The sequence below is a fragment of the Salpingoeca rosetta genome, assembly GCF_000188695.1.
Source record: "Salpingoeca rosetta unplaced genomic scaffold supercont1.33, whole genome shotgun sequence".
NCBI lineage: Eukaryota > Choanoflagellata > Craspedida > Salpingoecidae > Salpingoeca > Salpingoeca rosetta.
The window spans coordinates 608,678-626,171 of NW_004754901.1; the positions used below are offsets into that span (position 1 = coordinate 608,678).

At 53.1% G+C, this 17,494-nt stretch overlaps 4 protein-coding genes across 4 annotated transcripts in view; 3 read left to right on the forward strand and 1 right to left on the reverse strand.

Annotated features, from left to right (window-relative positions):
• PTSG_10493 (kinase subdomain-containing protein) overlaps nucleotides 1-381 on the forward strand; it is a gene marked incomplete at its 3' end in the record, with an annotated part of 6,676 nt that extends 6,295 nt beyond the window's left edge. The window contains exon 14 of the mRNA XM_004988817.1: nucleotides 368-381. Coding sequence (XP_004988874.1) covers nucleotides 368-381 — 14 coding nt within the window. The remainder of the gene's footprint in view (nucleotides 1-367) is intronic.
• Nucleotides 382-726: 345 nt separating this feature from the next.
• Nucleotides 727-7,065, forward strand: PTSG_10494 (uncharacterized protein; the record flags this gene model as incomplete). Its single annotated transcript, XM_004988818.1, has 17 exons — nucleotides 727-809; nucleotides 841-938; nucleotides 1,711-1,893; nucleotides 2,165-2,201; nucleotides 2,428-2,492; nucleotides 2,852-2,934; nucleotides 3,212-3,374; nucleotides 3,620-3,685; nucleotides 3,896-3,992; nucleotides 4,428-4,480; nucleotides 4,738-4,766; nucleotides 4,950-5,028; nucleotides 5,345-5,415; nucleotides 5,708-5,761; nucleotides 6,079-6,156; nucleotides 6,471-6,564; nucleotides 6,857-7,065. The coding sequence occupies 17 exons, from the start codon at nucleotides 727-729 to the stop codon at nucleotides 7,063-7,065; spliced, it is 1,542 nt and encodes a 513-aa protein (XP_004988875.1).
• A 435-nt stretch (nucleotides 7,066-7,500) lies between these two features.
• On the forward strand, nucleotides 7,501-10,264 carry PTSG_10495 (uncharacterized protein). The gene is made up of 8 exons (XM_004988819.1): nucleotides 7,501-7,541; nucleotides 7,730-7,872; nucleotides 8,039-8,154; nucleotides 8,280-8,381; nucleotides 8,585-8,699; nucleotides 8,909-9,123; nucleotides 9,330-9,407; nucleotides 9,585-10,264. Exons 2-8 carry the CDS (start codon nucleotides 7,752-7,754, stop codon nucleotides 9,699-9,701), a joined length of 864 nt encoding a protein of 287 aa, XP_004988876.1. The 5' UTR covers nucleotides 7,501-7,541; nucleotides 7,730-7,751; the 3' UTR covers nucleotides 9,702-10,264.
• An 897-nt stretch (nucleotides 10,265-11,161) lies between these two features.
• PTSG_10496 (serine/threonine protein kinase) lies at nucleotides 11,162-15,689 on the reverse strand (the record flags this gene model as incomplete). The annotated part of the gene is made up of 9 exons (XM_004988820.1): nucleotides 11,162-11,997; nucleotides 12,259-12,743; nucleotides 12,920-13,058; nucleotides 13,361-13,493; nucleotides 13,834-13,955; nucleotides 14,333-14,662; nucleotides 14,858-15,035; nucleotides 15,132-15,464; nucleotides 15,609-15,689. The coding sequence occupies 9 exons, from the start codon at nucleotides 15,687-15,689 to the stop codon at nucleotides 11,162-11,164; spliced, it is 2,637 nt and encodes an 878-aa protein (XP_004988877.1).
• Nucleotides 15,690-17,494: the final 1,805 nt, after the last annotated feature.

The window sequence follows — 17,494 nt, forward strand, 5'->3', positions numbered from 1 at the left end:
GTGTGTGTGTGCATGTGTGTGCATGTGCGTGATTGATTGTAATTGCGCGGGGAGTGCATGTCTACACGTGTAAGGGAGGGAGAGAGAGGGGGGGGGGAAAGACGTGTGGAGGACAGTGTGTTTGCGTGCATGTGCATGTGCACACGATGCTGTTCTTTGCTTTGCTTTGCTTTGCTTTGCTTTGCTTTGCTTTGCTTTGCTTTCTTACACGTCCATATGTGTCTGCAATACACTGCATAAGCTACACAGTGATGTATGTGATCACGAATAGCGCTTTGCGGTGAACAGAGCACAGAAATGGAATGTGTGTGTGTGCGGATGTGAGGGATGTGTGTGTGTGTGTGTGTGTGCGTGTATGTGTTTGAAGGACTGTTCTATTGACTGTCAGTCTGCCGTTCTGCGTTGTCGCATTGTCGTTGTCGTTGTCGGTGATGAGAAGTGATGTGAACAACCACTCGACCACGCTGATGTTGATGGTCGGCGTCACAGTCACTTGTGCTTGACAAGGGAATGGTTGCGTTGTGATTGTTAACGAGTGGCTTCCCAGCACTGCCTCTGCTGCACCGCTCGTTGACACGGGTGCCCTGGTCGTGAGGGTCGTCGGTGGGCGATTGAAGTATTGGTTGTGTGTGCCTGTGTGCGGTGGTGGTGGTGAGGAACGTGTCGTGTCACAACGTCACCATGCTGGGTGAGAGACAGGCGTTGCATTCATTGCTGAGAAATTTTATGTTGACTGGGAAGGATGATGATGATGAGACGCAGGATGATGGTGGTGGCGGTGGTACAACTGCTCGTGTTGATGTGTTGCGGTGTGGCGGCGTCGCATGTGTCTTCTGGTAGGAAGGCGTCCATCTTCTTTCTGCTCACGGATGACCAAGACGTCGACATGGGCTTTGTGTCCCAGCCCAAGCTCGTCAGCCTGTGGCAGAAGCAAGGCGGTGTGTGTGTGTGTTCGTGCGTGTGTGTGTGTGTGTGTGCGTGTGTATGAGAGAGTGTGTGTGCGTGTGCATGTGCGTGTGTATGAGAGTGAGTGTGTGTGTGTGTATGAGAGAGAGTGTGTGCGTGTGCATGTGCGTGTGTATGAGAGAGTGTGTGTGTGTCTGTGTGTGTGTGTGTTTGCAGCTGTAGCTGAGGCTATGTCAAGCTGTATGTCAAGCTGTATGTCAAGCTGTATTGTGGTGTGTCTGCATGCGTTTGAATATGTATTTCTACTTCATGTCTGTGTACCTATCTGTCCACCCGTGCGCCTGTCCGCTTGCCACGCACTTGCGCACTGCCGTCCTCCCTTCCTCCCCCCCCCCCCATCCACGGGGCTGCCGGACGTCAAGGCTGGCCCTGCCTCTTTTTCTCTGTGCACAGTCTGACACACCACTGGCCTGCTCCTGCGTTGCCCTTGCAGCCACATTGGAAGCAGCCTTTGCCAGCACACCTGTGTGTTGTCCTTCACGCGCAGGCATCCAGACGGGAAGGTACATCCACAACGTCCCCATGACCAACAACTCCATCCCGGGCAATTGTTCCAGCACTGCGTGGCAGCAAGGCGCCGAGAGGCACAACATCGGCCACCTCATGAAACAAGCCGGTGCGTGTGTGTGTGTGTGTGTGTGTGTGTGTGTGTGTGTGTGTGTGTGTGTGTGTGTGTGTGTGTGTGTGTGTGTGTGTGTGTGTTTGCATGTGTGTATGCAAGAGAGGGATTGCGTTGCCTTGCAGCCACATTGGAAGCAGCCTTTGCCAGCACACCTGTGTGTTGTCCTTCACGCGCAGGCATCCAGACGGGAAGGTACATCCACAACGTCCCCATGACCAACAACTCCATCCCGGGCAATTGTTCCAGCACTGCGTGGCAGCAAGGCGCCGAGAGGCACAACATCGGCCACCTCATGAAACAAGCCGGTGCGTGTGTGTGTGTGTGTGTGTGTGTGTGTGTGTGTGTGTGTGTGTGTGTGTGTGTGTGTGTGTGTGTGTGTGTGTGTGTTTGCATGTGTATTCGAGGGAGGGAGTGCGCGCGCTCCCTCTATCTGTGTATGTGCCTGTCTTTCTGTGTCTCTCTCTGCATGTGCTTGTCGTTGTTTGTGGTGCTTGCTCCCTGTTCAGTGGCCTCTTGCAGCTGCAGTTGTGTCCTTTCATCGCTGGCACTGCCCCACACGGCACCTCTCACTTGCAGGTTACACAACAATGTACACGGGCAAATACTTGAACCAGTACGTGCATCGTGGCACGCGTATCGTTGACACGCGCACGACCGACAGTGTTTCGTTGCTGCATGTATGATGGATTCACGCACACGAACGCAGCCACGTACATACACGCATTCAAAGATACACATACACACGCATACATACACGCACATACACACGCACACTCATACTCACATACACGCACATACATACACATTCACATGCACACGTGCGATTGTCTTGGGTGCAGATACGGTGCACCGAGTGCCGGTGGTGTGCAGCATGTTCCTCGCGGATGGGACAACTGGCAAGCACGTAAGCTCGTCATGTACGCGCATGCGTGTGCGTGTGTGGTCATGTGCACATGCGTGTACATGCGTGAACATGCTCGTGTGTGTATGTGTACTCGTGTGTGTATGCATCGCTGTATCGATGTGAAAATGTGTGTGTGTGTGAACGCGCCGTGCATGCTGGTTTCCAGCCTGGCAGTGGTTATGCTCCCAGTTCATGTACCGCCTTGCTGTCCATGTATGTATGTATGTATGTATGTATGTATGTATGTATGTATGTATGTATGTATGTATGTATGCATGTATGTATGTATGTGTGTATGTATGTATGTATGTATGTATGTATGTATGTATGTATGTATATATGTATGTATGTCTGTGCAGTTGTCGGCAACAGCGTGTACTACGACTACGTGATCTCCAACAACGGAACCCCGGAGTCACACGGCAACACGTACCTGCCAAACGTATGTGACACGTCCGTGAGTGGCGCGCGTGCTTGTGAACTTGTGCGTGCGTATGCACTTGTACGTGCGTGTGTGTGCACTTGAACGTGCGTGCGTGTGCGTGTGTGTATGTGTTTGTGTGTGTGCGTGAGTGTTGTCATTTTGCTTTGTCTGTAAGCCTACTGCTGTTGCTCCACCTGGACACGCCGCCACGCTGCGTGCTCCTTGATCCTATGCGTCACACCACGCACACCACCACCACCACCACTCCCCGCACACCGCTGGCATGCCGTGGCAGCTGCTGTTGGACAAGACATCCGATTTCCTGCGGACACTGGAAGGGACTGATGACCCCTTCTTCATCATGGTTGGCACTCCGTCATGCCACGACCCCACAGAGCCTGCACCAGAATATGCGCACCTCCTGCCAAACGCAACTGCCCCGCGCCCGCCAAACTACGGTCAGCAGCTGCTGTGCCTTTGTGTCTCTGTGTATGTGTGTGTGTTTCTGTGCATATGTGTGTGTGTATGCATGTTTCTGTGTATATGTGTGTTTCTGTGCATATGTGTGTATTTGTGTGCGTGTAGTTGTGTTTCTGTTTCTGTTTCTGTTTCTGTGTGTTTCTGTTTGTGTGTGTGTGTGTGTTCGTCCGTGTGCTCCGTTGAAAGGACTGTCTCGCACTGCGCCCCCTGTTGCTGCTTGCAGGCAAGGCGTTTCGAGACAAGCACTGGTTTGTTGCAAAGCAAGGAGAGGTCGCAGGTTTTGGATCAGGTAGACAGACATGGCACATGCAATTGCGTTTATTGCCAGACACACGCACTCACACGTGCCACACGTTCACTCACACGCACTCACTCACTCACTCACTCACTCACACGCACACACTCACTCACTCACTCACTCACTCACTCACCTTCGACGTGTGTTCTGGCACGACGCGCGCTGCTTTTGCATGTTGATTGCGCCTGTCATACGGCAAAGGGTATGCGCCAATCGAGGAGAAGTACAATGATCTGCAGTACCGCCGACGCGCCCTCACGCTCATGACTGTTGATGACATCGTCGCAAACGTCACAGCGTACGCCAATGCCTCGTGCACTCGTGGCCTAAGTTGTTTATGTTGTTTAAGTTGTTGTTGTTGGTTTTAAGTTGTTGTTTAAGTTGTTGGTTGTAAGTTGTTGTAAGTTGTTGTTGTTGTTGTTGTTGTTTCAGTAGTTGTTGTTGTTTTAGTTGTTGTTGTTGTTGTTGTTGTTTCAGTAGTTGTTGTTGTTTAAGTTGTTGTTGTTGTTTATGTTGTTGTTGTTGTTTTAAGTTGTTGTTGTTGTTTAAGTTGTTGTTGTTGTTGTTTAAGTTGTTGTTGTTGTTGTTGTTGTTGTTGTTGTTGTTGTGTGCGACGATGACTGTTGTGCGTGCATGCGCACATTTGCCACCACATCACCAGCAACACCGCCGCTTAGCACGACGCAAATACACTGCGCTCATTCGATCGGTACCTGCGTCTTGGCGCTGTCAGAACCCTGAAGAGCATGGGGCGACTGAACAACACATATTTCTTCTACGCCTCAGGTTGCATACGCAGTGCCTCTTGTGTTCACGTGTGTGTGCGTTTGTGTTTGTGTTTGCGTGTGCGTGCATGTGTGCTTCTGCGCGTGTGTTGAGTGCCTGTGAGTGTGTACGTGCGCGTATGCGCGTGTTTTTACCTTTCCGTTCGTGGCACGATGTACATTGTGTGCATATGTGTGCATGTTTCGTCGTAAGTTTCAAGTGTTCTTCTGTTTGCTCACGCTGGCACGACAATCGACATTGACTCAAAACAATGTCAGATCACGGCTATCATCTTGGCAACTTTGCGGTTGGTGCCAACGCGCATGTATACACACATGCACACACGTGCACATGCACATATGCACACACATGCACATATCCGAACTATGGGTGCCACTGCTGCGTTTACTGTTGCTTTTGCTGTTGCTGTTTCTGCTGCTCCTCTGCTCACCTTATGACGCCACCTCGCTTCCTGTGCACAACGCAACAGGTCCTCAAGGATAAACGCCTGCCCTACGAAACAGACCTTCGCATCCCAGCCGTTGTTCGTGGGCCACACATCAAACCAGGTGTGTCTAATCGTGTGTGTGTGTGTGTGTGAATCTTATTGTGAGTTGTGTATATCACCATATGTGTGTTCGCGTGTGCGTGTGTACATCATATATTTGTGTGTACTTGTGTATGTGTGTGTGTGTGTGCGTTTTCGCGTGTGTTGTGTACATCATGTGTGGCGTTGTATCTGGACCTCTGCCACACGATGTCGCTGTCGTGATGGCATCTTCCCTTTTACTCAGCGCGTGCTCTGCTGCTTTGCTGGAATGACACCCCCCTCCCCCTCGTGCCCGTACTTGGCTGAACTTCCTCCTCCCCCGACATCTCATGCAGGTCATGTCGTTCGCTCCCCCGTCACTCTCGTCGACTTTGCACCAACGTTCCTCGACATTGCTGGCGCGCCAGTAAGCAGCCTCGTGTGTGCGTCTGCTTGTTTGTTTGCTTGTGTGTGTGTGTGTGTGTGTGTGTGTGTGTGTGTGTGTGTGTGTGTGTGTGCATGCGTGCGTGCTTGCGTGTGTATGTGATCTCAGCTTGGCTGGCGAGATGCAGTGTTTGCGAGAGCCTGCATCCGAGCACACATGCCTGTGCCCTCGCGTTTGGGTGGTGGTGCTGGAAGCGAAATGCCTGCCCTTGTTCGAGTGGCCTGCCTGGCAGTTACAGTCTCACCCCATTGCCACACCTTCACAATGCATCAAGATCCCAGACACGATGGATGGCGTCAGCATGCTCCCAGTTCTCACCGGCCAAGAGGTGTGCCCATGTGTGTGTGTGTGTGTGTGTGCTGTTCACTGTGTTTGCTGTGTTTACTGTGTTGATTTATTTATTTATTTATTTGTTTGTTTGTTTGTTTGTTTGTTTGTTTGTTTGTTTGTTTGTTTGTTTGGCTATCTCTGTGTTTGGCTGTCTCTGTCTCCGTCAACCTTTTGTACCATGGCGACACTTTTTCATCCGTCACACTCTTCCCTTCTCGTTCCTAACTCTCTCCCTTCTGCACACCGCACTCCGTTGCACCCCACCCCAACCCCACCCATTCTCCCTCGCCCTCTGTCCCCCAACCGAAACTTCAGGCTGATGTGCGAACGGACTTCCTCGTTGAGTATCACGGGGAGGGGCAGCCGCCGTCAAGCCAGCGGCTGCCATGCCTCGTCCCAGATATGTCATGCATGCTGGTGCGTGCTCACTCGCTCGCTCGCTCGTGCGTGGGCTCGTTTGCATTCGCACGTGCTCAACCCTGTTCCTTGTGGGTGAATCCCTTTTTTCTTTCGCCCGTTTGCATGTGCGCTTCCTGCACATGTTGTGTGTGGTTGGGTGTATATGTGTGTGCATCATCGTGTGTGTGTGTATGTGTGTGTGTACATCATTGTGCATGTGCATACATGTACATGATTCCTTGTTAACTGCTCACATCACACCCCCTGATGCGGCTGCTGCTTCCACTCAGGTTGGTCCTGAGATGGAGATGCATCCACCGCGATGGCCGCACGCGCCAATCTGCAGCTGCCAAGATGCACACAACAACACATACGAGTGTGTGCGAACACTTGACCGCCAGAGTCAGTAGATGCATGGGTGTAGTGTGTGTGTGTGTGTGTGTGTTTGGGGGTGATGTGGATTGAGCGAGGACCTATGCGTGGGTTGTTTGCTTTGGCACAATAGCACAGCATGTTTGATTGCCTGCCAGAGTGTCCTATACGCACCCAATCGCTTGAATATTCCTTTCTATTTTCACTCACTCACTGGCACGTAACATCTGTTGCTATCGCACGCATGCACGCACACATATGTGTGTCCATCCGCCCGCACTCTTCCTCATTACCCTGCGCCCGCTCCCCCGCTGCGTTCAAGATGGACTGAACACGCTGTACTGCGAGATGGAGTCTGGATTCAGGGAATTCTACAACATCACAGGCGACCCACATCAGCTGGTGAATGCCATTAACACGACAGAACCAACGCTCATCGCACAACTGGCTCGCCGCTTGCACGCTCTCAAGCAATGCAAGGGCCCTTCGTGTCGTCAGAGACACACAGCACAGCACAACCCAACGTCTTAAGCTCCTTACCATGTGTGTGAATATGTGTGCTTTCCTTTTTGTCGTCGTTGTTGTTTCATTTTCGTGTACAGATGTCTCTGAATCCAGGCTGTGTTGTTCAAGGTGTTACCCCCCCCCCTACCTGCGGTGCATTGACTGTGGGGCAGTTGAGCGGCTTGAACTACCCCCGACTCGCGCACGTGCTACTGACCGACACCCAGTATCTTTGGTGCAACCGTTAAACAAAGTACAACAGAGAATTCAGGGAATTCAGATGCAATCTCAGGTACTGGGATGTCTCTCATGTCCCTCGCAGTTTCCTCCATGAGGCTCTCGAGGCAGGCATTGCTGTTCTCTCCCAAACGCATCATTGTGTGCAAAAGGGTGTCCTTGTAATAGTATAATATCCTATTTCAAGGCGTTTTTGCCTGAAGTCAGTCTGTCAGTTAGGTTTATTTTTGCCCAACACACGCAAAGTCGTTACAGAGACGAAACAGGCAAGATGGTGCTGCTGTTGTGGCCGTGGGGTGTTTGACACATCGGAATGACCAGTGTGCTGAGCAAGCTGAAATGAGCAAGCAACCTCACATCCGACTGTCTGGTGTTGTGTGTGTGTGTGTGTGTGTGTGTGTGTGTGTGTGTGTGTGTGTGTGTGAATACACGCTGTGTTGTTTTTGTTTTGCAGCGTGAAGACTTGAGCTTGAACCATGGCAGTGAACGTGCACGCGACGAGCGTCAACACAGGCGCATTCTCCCGCAATGACATGATCGAGTGGGTGAATGACTTGCTCAAGCTCAGCTACACCAAGGTTGAGAACCTCTGCACAGGTACGTACAGCATTCGTTCAACTGCCTCTCCAAACGCGTGTGTGTGTGTGCGTGTGTGCGTGTGTGCATGCATTTTGGGCTTCTCTTCGTGTAATGTACTTTCCTTTTGCCGCACTGCTTGAACTCTAACATCGTCGCTCATTCACACACCCATGGCCATGCTTAGGCGCAGCGTACTGTCAGCTGATGGATATGCTGTGGCCAGGCCTGGTGAACTTGAAGAAGGTCAAGTTTGACGCCAAGCACGACTACGAGTTTATCGAGAACTTCAAGATCCTTCAGGTGGGTTCACCTGATGCGGTAACGCTGTTGGCAGCCGGCAACTGCCTCATGTGCCATAACCATGCCCGTGTAGTTGTGGTTGCTGACTGCTGCTGCTGCTGCTGCTTGTCTTCATGTCACCACAGTCGACGTTCAAGAAGAAGAAGGTGGACAAGGAGATCCCTGTGGAGCGTTTGGTCAAAGGCCGCTTCCAGGACAACTTTGAGTTTGGCCAATGGTTCAAGAAGGTACAGTAGTGGGCGTTTGTACTTGGCTTGTTTGAAATGTGTGGTGTGTGGTTGCGTGCATGGGTATTCGTGCTTGCGCATGTGAGTATGTTTGCACACGAGTGTTTTGCCTGCATGAACTACAAAGCATGGCATCTCTATCACGCACTGACACGTGTGTGTGTGTGTGTGTTTGTATGTGTGTGTGTGTGTGTGTTGACCAGTTCTTCGATGCAAACTACGGCGGTCACGACTACAACCCCGAGGACAGGCGTGCCGGCAAGAAGGTTGCCGCCCCACCCTCCCTCAACGAACCTCCCAAGAAAGGACGCACAAAGCGTATGATGTCCTTGCGTCACGTGGTGTGTGTGTGTGTGGTTGTGTGCACGTGTGTGTGTGTGTGTGTGTGTGTGTGTGTGTGTGTGTGTGTGTGTGTGTGTGTGTTCCACAGCCTTGTCGGACATATCCACCACCATCATGACCATCACATCCACCACCACCAACACTGCTACCACGACCGACATGATCACCACCACGATCACGGCTAGCGTCGGGGATGAAGGCGCAGTCGACAGGTGCAACGACCGCTGCTTCCGGCCGCACGCGCGCTGCTGGCAAGACACCAACAGGAGCATCATCATCTTCAGCAACAACAACAACGCCGAGGAAGGGTGGTGGTGGCGCCTCGTCATCGTCGTCCAATGCCGCCGTTGCTGCGGAGCTGAAGGAGAAGAACATTGAGATTGAGCAGCTGAAGGCCGAGGTCATATATGAACGTTGCTGCTGCTGCTGTTGGCGTGGGAGGGGAGTGTGATTGACTGCGGTTATGGAACTGGTTGTTTTGCTCTTTGAGGATCTATCCGTCTGCGCCTTTCACGAACGTACTCACACACACACACACACACACACACACACACACACACACACACACCCTCTCTCTCTCGTACACGCGTGCTTGCATACATGCAGCGGGAGCAACTGCTGCTGACGATCAACGGCCTGGAGAAAGAGCGTGACTTCTACTTTGGAAAACTCAGACAGCTCGAGGTGAACACGATACGCACAGCCGTGGACAGAACCAAAGCTCATCACACACGCACTTGCACATACACACGCACACAGTCTCTCTTTGCAAGTGTACTGTTTGCTCGTTTGATTCATGCGCACACACACACACACTCTCTCTCTCGCTCACCTGCGCGTGGCGGTTGTTTTGACTGTCAGGTTGAGTGCCAGGAGGGGACGGAGACGCTTCCTGTGGAGCACATCCTGAGCGTCCTTTACGAGACGGCCGAGGGTTTTGTGCAGCCAGAGAGCGATGACGAGGAACAGCACAGCTGAGCTGCACATCCCTGTCCATCAAACCTTCTTCCAACACATACACACACACGCGCGCGCGCGCGAACACACATACACGTACACATACATGCATTTACATATACTGCGTACGCACACGCACATACACAAGCGCATGCACACACATGCGTTCCGTTTATTCTTGCCGATTTGTGTGTTGTGATGGTGGGTGCGCATGCGTGTGTATGTGCGTGGTGGCCCGCTTGCCACGGCTTTCTGTTGGTTGTGCTGTTTCCGTGCTGTTGTTCCAGAAAGCACACGTGTCCCTCCGTACACCCTTGCTGTGTTTGTTTGCGGTCACATGCCCTGTCCCGTAGCACGTGGTGCTTTGTCTGTTGCCCATGCTTATGTCGTTGTGTCGTGTGTTTATTCCTCCATCTTCGTTCGAACGTGCAATAGAAACCTACAACGCAGCTGTTGTGATTTGAACATGCGCGCGTGTGTGTGTGAATGTGTGAATGTGAGTGAAAACTGGTTGAGATCTTACACCATTCTCAGCGCTCAGAGATGGGGAAGCAATCAAAAGCAAGCATAAAGGAAACGGTGTGTACAAGCGTACGAACAAGTGCTTGAACGCGTGCCTTCTATCTATCGGCGCCCGAGACGGCTTTTCCCAAGCATAAATACACACCAACGGCTGTCTCTCACTCAGCATGGTGACGTTGTGACACGTCCTTCACCACCACCACCGCACACACACACACACACACACACACACACACACACACACACACACACACACAACCCATGCTTCAATCGCCCACCGACGACCCTCACGACCAGGGCACCCGTGTCAACGAGCGGTGCAGCAGAGGCGGTGCTGGGAAGCCACTCGTTAACAATCACAACCCAACCATTCCCTTGTCAAGCACAAGTGACTGTGACGCCGACCATCAACATCAGTGTGGTCGAATGGTTGTTCACATCACTTCTCATCACCGACAACGACAACGACAATGCGACAACGCAGAACGGCAGACTGACAGTCAATAGAACAGTCTTTCAAACATGCACGCAAGCACACGCACATGCACACACACACACGCATCCCTCTCATCCCTCTCATCCCTCACATCCACACACACACATTCCATTTCTGTGCTCTGTTCACCGCAAAGCGCTATTCGTGATCACATACATCACTGTAGCTTATGCAGTGTATTGCAGACACATATGGACGTGTAAGAAAGCAAAGCAAAGCAAAGCAAAGCAAAGAACAGCATCGTGTGCACATGCGCATGCACGCAAAGCAAACACACTGTCCTCCACACGTCCCTCCCTCTCTCTCTCCCTCCCTTACACGTGTAGACATGCACTCCCCGCGCAATTACAATCAATCACGTACATGCACACACATGCACACGCACAAACACACACACACACACACACACACACACACACGAACACATGGCTTCCTTTCTCCCAAGCGCGCGATCACGTCGAGCTCAGTCGTACAGCGGGATCTCCTTGATGATGTTCTTGATGCGGCCCAGCAAATCACACGACTGCGGGAGCTGCGAGCTCATCCCGACCAGCACCAAATGACCCTGCTGCTTCTCCTCCTTCTCCTGCTCCCCCTTCCACTGCTGCTGCTGCCCCTGTTGCTGCTGCTGCTGCTGCTGCTCGAGCTGTTTCAACGCGGCCAGCATGGCGTCCTTGGTTGCCCTGTGTGCCCTCTGCGGTGCACTCTTGTAGAGCGCAGACCGGAGAGTGCACACGTAAAGCAGGGCGATCCAGTCATCCTCGATGTGGCGTTTCACTCGCTCGTCACCAGCTGCACGGATGTGTGCTGACCGCTCAGGCAGGTCCGTACGAAGAGCAACCTCAGCCGGCTTGAGTTTGGCCGCCTCCATGACATCGGCGTCGCAGCCAGCCAGTTCGAAGTCGATAAGAGAGGCTTTGTCGCCGCTCACGACCACGTTGGCACAGCGAATGTCATGGTGAACGAGACCAGCCGCTGACAGGAGAAACAAGCTGTTGCAGAGCTGCGCGACGTGCTGTTCGTGAATGTGAGCGCGGGTCGACCCGAGGTGGGGCACCGCAATCATCTGCGTGCCATTGCCACTGCCACTGCCACTGCTGCTGCTGGTGGTGTTGGTGGTGCTGCTCTTGCTGTTGGTGGCGGGGATGCGACTGCAAGCGCGTTGCCCGTTGACATACTTCCACATGTTTTCAATCTCTTCAGCACGCAAGTCGCCAGCACGGTGCCCAGTCTTGATGAACTTGCACACGTATCCGCTTCCTTTGTTGGCGACGGAACTGAGCACTTTCGGTGCCTCTGCTGACAGCACAGCGATAAGCACAACCAGCATCATGTGAATCACACCACACACGAGCACAGGCACGGGCGCAATGGTGCATACAACGCTGCATAGCGACCGCCTTTCAACCACACACAACCACACACAAACAAAAACAGAAGCAGAGAGGCAGAGAGGGAGAGAGAGGAGAGGATCGTGCACACGCACATATGCATACACGCACACATGCATACGCACACATGCACATACAGACGCAGACAAGCAAACAGCAAACAACACACCTTTGCCGCTGTCGGGGTTGAAGTGCAGCACATGGGGCTTCATGACATTCAACGCAAAGTCGCTGCCATGCTCAATGTTCTGCTTGATGGCGTGGGCGTACTTTGCGTGGAGGAAGTCCGCAAAGCAGGAAATGGCCATAGCAGCCTGCCCAATGTTCGTCATCGGAATGGAGATGATGTTGTGGGCGACCAGCTTCACGACTCCACCGGCGTTGGCCACCATAAACTCAACAACGGTGGTCTGCACCGGGCTGACACGCAGCCCAAACATCGCCAGCCCAGCGAGCAGGGGCAGCTCCTCCAGAGGCACGTGCTCGCCTGCAATGCGGTGCACGTTCGCCACAATCGCGTGGTGTGCGTACGCTGCCAACTGGCCAAGCGAGTCAGCATCCTCGCCTAGCGTGAGCTCAAACACGGCCACTTTTGTGTTTGTGCGACCATCCACCATCACAATGTCTGTTTTGGGGCGGGTGCCTGGCTTGAACCTGGCCAACGCAAGGCGGCAAGCGCGACAAGAGCACGGGCACGTTCCCTGTAAGAAGTTGGCATTCGCAGCACCACAAGCAGCACAGGGCACGCAAGAGAGCGGGAACAAGGATACAGCAAACACCCACTCCCCACCCCTCCAACGCCTGGACACAACATGCACCGCACAACGTACGTCATGATTGGGACCTCACTCGGGAACGCGACACCAGGGTCGAGGTGCGCAGCCGTGGCGCGAAGGTGCTCGGCGATATCGGTGCACATCTCCGCTTCGTTGGACCATCCTGTTGGCAGTGCTTTTGGCAAAGGCAGACCTGCGAGCAAGCGGTGTGTGTGTGTGTGTGTGTGTGTGTGTGTGTGTGTATGTATGTGTGTGTGTGTGTATAGGCAGGGGTGAGATGTAAGCGTGCACGCATTGCACAATGGTGTCACAATCACATCTCACATCACAACCCTTCATGTGCGCTTGCGCACACATCGGCAATACACGACCAAACACCACATGATGATGACGACGTTGACAAACGCTCCAAGGCCAAGTACACGTGTCTGCACGTGCACCTAAAACTGAAAGCAGTGCAAACACAGGCAACACTAGTCTTCGCCACGTCCTTACCTTGTCGCAGGCCAAGCGTCACTTGGCGCCCCCTGGGGCGGGGCCCACGGCTGCTGGACACCTCCAGCACTGGTATTTCGTGAATCTTTGCAATCACTGCTTGCGGCGTGATGTCATCAGCCTTCAGCTCAAACTGGAAACGCGAAAACAAGCACGCATGCACACACGCACACATGCACATACACACGAGTGTGTTGACACAAAGGTGTGCGGGACGAGCGGTTGATGAGAGGCATGGGGAGAAGTGCACATATGGCGGCACGTCGTTTAGTGATGGGTGGTGATGATAATGCCACCAAGCACATGACACACACACACACACACACACACAAGCACACAGTCGCACTCATATATTCTCGCTCGCACAAACACACGCACATGCACGTTTACAGAAATGAGCCCAGCACTACTGTTCCACCAGCACCGCCCGCACACACAGCGCAGCGGCGACGGATGTCATTGCATTGCAGCACCTGTTTTGCGAGTGGCTCTCGCCATATGTCGGTGAAGAACTGGGCATTGTCCGGCCAGTAGACGAGATACGGGTTCTTCTCGGGCTTGGTGATGCTGCTGGGTGGCGTCGTGAAGAAGAATTCTGCACGCACACACACACACACACAGCAGTGCAATCAGCGCGCATGAGGGGCGGAGAGGTGTCAAAACAAGCGTGAATGTGTCGCATGCGTGACTATGGTGGTGGAGGCTACCAATGCAAATGCCAACGACAGTAACTGTGACACAGTGACAAAGGCAGCGATAATTACAGTGGCAGTGGCAGTGGCAGTGACAACGACGATACAAGCAAACGTGTTGTGCGCTGTGTGACATCAACGCAAAACGTCATGCACATACAAACACACGCGCAAACAAGTGCACACATGTCCGTGTGTCATCAAGACAACCAAAACAAGCAGGGCCGTCTTCACCACCACATCCGCACGAAAACACACAAAGAGGTGGATGACAGCATACCGTCTCTGATCTCGGCAGGTGAGCTGATCTTCTTCTCCGCAACGCGCTTCTCGATATCTTGGAGAGCAGATAAAGTGATAGTGGCCAGTCGGGGCGGGCCAGCAGCGGGCACAAGGCCGGCCTCCCACGCTGTCGCCAGGGCGTCGTCCACCACCTGTGACACCACAGTCCACAGGTGCTCGGCACTTGTGGTGTGTGGCAGCGGCTCACCTGCCACCTGCAGCAATGTCGTCAACGCGCGCACCCACACTTTGTGTTGCTGTTGCTGCCACTTCTTCCTCCATTCTTCTTCATCCCTCCTCCTCTCTTCTTCTTCTCTCATCCGTTTTTCTTCTTCCCCTGTGCTCTCGTCTTCATCCCTCATCCTCTTTTCTTCTTCCCTCATCCTTTCTTCTTCTTCCCTCACCCTCTCTTCTTCATCCCTCACCCTCTCCTCTTCATCCCTCACCTTCTCCTCTTCATCCCTCATCCTTTCTTCTTCATTCTCCTTGATGATTTCCTCCATTCGTCTGCGCAGCTTATCACGCTGCACCAGCAGCGTGGCAAGCTGTTCCTCCAACTGAGTCACCTTCCTCTCTGCCGCTGTAATTGCCTGTTGGTCGGTCGGCAATGCCACACCAGCTTCGGCCTGTGCTTGCGTGAGCTCATTTCTCTTGTCCCCGATCCGCTGTGCATTCACGTTGCTCGCCTCCTGGATGCGTTGCTGTCTGTCGTGTCTGTCGCGCATGCGTTGCTGCCTGTCGCGCATGCGTTGCTGCCTGTCGCGCATGCGTTGCTGCCTGTGCTGTTGCTGCTTCACTCGCTCAGCATCGCGCTTCACCCTCTCCACCTCCGCCATCATCCTCTCCATCTGCTCCCGCGCAAGAGCCGCCCAGACCTTGTCATGCTCCGCCTGTGCAGCCGCAAGCTGTTGTTGTGCGGCCCGCACACCCTCTTCCTTCTCCTCCAATACGTGCTGTAATCTGTCAATCATTGAGCTGCACTCATCCAGGGTCCATCTTTCCAGCAGATAGAGCATGTCGTCCATCCTGCTGCTGCTGCTGTTGCCGCTGCTGCCTTGCTGCTGCGCGCATTCTTCTTGCAACTGCGTGATGGTCGCAAACCGCGCGGCTGCCTCCGTTATGATGGACGCCTGTGCATAACGGTGGTGTTGTGAGGGTGGGGTAAGAGGTGATACCAGTCTGTGGCGGGGGGTGTGAGGGGGTGGGGGATTCGGTTGCTGCATCGCAAGGCAGTGCTGTGTCAATGTGCTTTTGTGCATGCGCAATTGCAGAACCTTGGAGGCCACGCGGGTTTCAGTTCGCTTCAAGTCTCTCTGAAAAGAAAAGACGGGGGTGGATATTATGCACGAGAACATGAGGTGGGTGCGGGTATGAGCAAGATCGTGGCGGAAGCCGAAATCACAGCACGTGTTGTGGTGATTGCACCGTGGTGGTGGTAGTGGTGGTGGTTGCACTGTGGTGATGGTTGGTGGCTGCGGTTGTTGTGGTGGTTGTTGCTGTCTGTGGTGACTGTGGTCGGTGGTTGACGTACCACGCTGTTGCGTGAAGCCTGCTGGTGTCGACAGAACGGCGTTGTGGTGGTTGAAAGGGGTTGGGCAGAGAGTGTGGGTGAGCACAGAGGGTGAATGCAAACATCACACACACACACACACACAAGCAACCGTATAGCAGCGGAGCAATGATAACGGCGCTGTGATGGTGGTTGCACTGTGACGGCGAAGATAGTGATGCCGGTCTGCTTCTGCTGGCAGGACGAACACGTGTATCATGCAATCCAGCTTGTACTCGACAGACCATGAACACCTGCTGTTTCCGCTTACCCTTGAGGCCTGCTTTGTGCAACAGCACACTATTCAAGGAACGACAGGCACAGAGCAAACAGAAAGCAAAGAACATGTTGTGTTGTGTTTGAATGAGATCTTGAGATGCACTGGGCAGGGGAGGGAGTGCGTGTGTGTGTGTGTGTGTGTGTGCTGTGGCCAAGTGAACACGCAACACAGCAGCATGGTCGCATTCCTTTGTACGTACTGCGTTGAATGTCGCAGAGCTCATGCTGCCGGACATGGTGTCAGAACAGGACTGGGCCAAGACAAAGGCGGGCACAAAGGCACAGGTAAACAGGAACGTGAGCCGCACTGAGGTTGTGTGTGAAGTGAAGATGCACCACACAGAGATATGCACATACACATACACGCATCAACACACACACACACACACTCTCTCTGTTCTTCCGCACAGGATGCAAAGAGTGGGAAACACAGTAACACAGACGGTGTGGAAAGAAAACGAGGAAGGCGGGAATCGACAACAACAACCAACGTCAGGGTCGACACACGGGCACAGACGACACAAGACACAAGTGTGTGCTCAATCACTCCAAGGGATGATCGAATGAGCGAGAGAGCAAGATAGAGCGCGTGCGAGGGAGAGAGCTCGCGAAACAGAAAGACGGAGAAAGCGAGACAGAAAGCGAAAGAGAGACAGAGACTGAGAGACGGAAGGGGAAGGCAGGGGATAGACAATGAAAGAGAGACTGAGACTGAGAGACACACGACAGCTCTGCACACACACACACACACACACACATTCACACACACACACACACACACACACACACACACACACACACACACACACACACACACACACACAGAGCACAGAGCACAGAGCGCATACAACAACCTCTTCGTCGATGCGCCACAGCCCGCCTGACGCCGAATCGAAGCTGCCTCTCGTGCTTGCCATCCTTCGTGGTTTTCGTGCGGTTGGCTGGTTGGCTCGTGTTGGTTGTACTGGTCAACAGCGAAATTGAATTTCGCGGCGGGATCACTAAATCACCCTCGAATCTTTTGCAACTTCTTGGGGGGAAAATTTGTTGAAATCTTCCACCATTCCCAGTGCTCAGAGATGAGGGAAGCAATCAAAACCGAAAGTGTGCTCATTTCAGACAGGCGCTTGCACGAGTGGGTGACTGGGTGATGTGAGGGAGTGAATGTCTGCTACTGAATGCTTGAATGCTATGTGAGCGGCCCAAAGGCCTCAAGCGTTGACAGACAGAAACCAACAAGATCAATAGAAACCAAGTGTCTCTGTGTGTGTGTGCGTGTGTATGTGTGCGTGTGTGTATATCTCCTTCGTGTGTGTGTGTGTGTGTGTGTGT

Excerpts from the sequence above, each read along its gene's own strand:
- PTSG_10495 (XM_004988819.1), top strand. The coding sequence starts at position 7,752 with ATGGCAGTGAACGTGCACGCGACGAGCGTCAACACAGGCGCATTCTCC. Across the intron at positions 8,155-8,279 it reads AGAACTTCAAGATCCTTCAG|TCGACGTTCAAGAAGAAGAA; the intron begins GTGGGTTCACCT and ends ATGTCACCACAG. Across the intron at positions 8,382-8,584 it reads TTGGCCAATGGTTCAAGAAG|TTCTTCGATGCAAACTACGG; the intron begins GTACAGTAGTGG and ends TGTGTTGACCAG.